At 49.3% G+C, this 1,436-nt stretch overlaps 1 protein-coding gene across 1 annotated transcript; it reads left to right on the forward strand.

The window, feature by feature from the left end:
* Nucleotides 1-282: 282 nt before the first annotated feature.
* LOC120677966 (BTB/POZ and MATH domain-containing protein 1-like) lies at nt 283-1,125 on the forward strand. Its single transcript, XM_039959143.1, has one exon. It carries the CDS (start codon nt 283-285, stop codon nt 1,123-1,125), a length of 843 nt encoding a protein of 280 aa, XP_039815077.1.
* The last annotated feature ends 311 nt before the right edge of the window (nt 1,126-1,436 follow it).

Raw genomic sequence — 1,436 nt, forward strand, 5'->3', positions numbered from 1 at the left:
CACGTCACGTCCGGCCGTGCCGCGCCATGCCCACGGCCCGGCAAGCGAGCGCGCGCGCGTGGTTCACCGACCTCCTCTTACCGGTTTCACAAGTAGTATACACAGAGTCAACCATTTAAGTCGGTTGAGATCCTCCTCAATTTCCGATATAGAATTAAGCGATTGATTCCCTAATATTTTAATAGACTTTGCATTTTTTTATTTACATTGAATAGAATAAATGGACCAAGCTCATAATTTCAACACATTCTGTACTACCCCGACGGATACGCCCAGGACAACATGGACTACGTCGCCGTCTACCTCGAGATCATCAGCGAAAACGAGGCGAGCGTACACTGCAACTTCAAGCTGGTTCACCAGGACACCGGCCGGTCATTGTCCGTGTCCTCACCACAGATGGTGTTCAATGAGAAGTTCACCTACTGGGGCCTCCCAGAGTTCATGAAGAAGAGCGATCTCGTCGCCCGGGGCTACCTCAAGGACGACTGCCTCGAGATCGAGTGCGACCTCACCGTGATCAAGGTGGGTGAGATCGACGTGCCGCCGCCGGACCTGCTGCGGAATCTCGGGGACCTTCTGGAGTCGCAGGTGGGCGTCGACGTCACGTTCAACGTCAAGGAAGAGGCTTTCCACGCCCACAGGATCGTGCTCGCGGCGAGGTCGCCAGTGCTCATGGCGCAGCTCTACGGGCCCTTGGATGACAAGAGGAAGCGGAGCGTAGTGGTCGAGGACATGGCGCCTCGTGTTTTCAAGACGCTGCGCATGCTGCACTTCGTCTACAAGGATTGCCTGCCCGCCATGGACGACCTCGATGGCAGCGAGTATGAAGAGATGGGGAAGCATCTGCTTGTCGCTGCGGATAGGTACGGCATGGAGAGGATGAAGCTCATGTGCGAGAGCATCCTCTGCAACAGGCTATCTGTCGAGACAGTGGCCGCCACTCTAGTTCTTGCCGATCAGCATCACTGCGGCAAGCTCAAAGATGCTTGCATTCGATTCATCGAATCCTCGAATAGAATGGATAATGTGGCAGCAAGTCAAGGCTACGAGAACCTCAAAAGGGCATGTCCTGTTCTTACAGCTGAATTGTGGGAGAAATCCGCAAAATCTCGCAAGCTGTAGTTTTTGCTTCAGTCGTTCAAGGTTAACATACAAATGTTTGTTCTGTTAAATTCCCATCAGAATAGTCTTTTTTAAGAGATATTATTTTAATTTTGATGGTATTACATTTATGCAAAAGTTATGTCTGTTATGTGATGGTACCTGACGGCCACACTACTGCTGTTTCAATATACAGGCCATGCAAAATGCTTTTAATGCTTTCATTTCAATTATGAAAATAAAAGGTAATTTGCTGTTTAAATATATACCTGGTCGATGGCCAAATTCATTGTGATGTGATGAAACAATACCACATAGAAAGATTTAGTGGT

This window comes from Panicum virgatum, chromosome 6N, assembly GCF_016808335.1.
Source record: "Panicum virgatum strain AP13 chromosome 6N, P.virgatum_v5, whole genome shotgun sequence".
NCBI lineage: Eukaryota > Viridiplantae > Streptophyta > Magnoliopsida > Poales > Poaceae > Panicum > Panicum virgatum.

Excerpts from the sequence above, each read along its gene's own strand:
- LOC120677966 (XM_039959143.1), top strand. The coding sequence starts at position 283 with ATGGACTACGTCGCCGTCTACCTCGAGATCATCAGCGAAAACGAGGCG.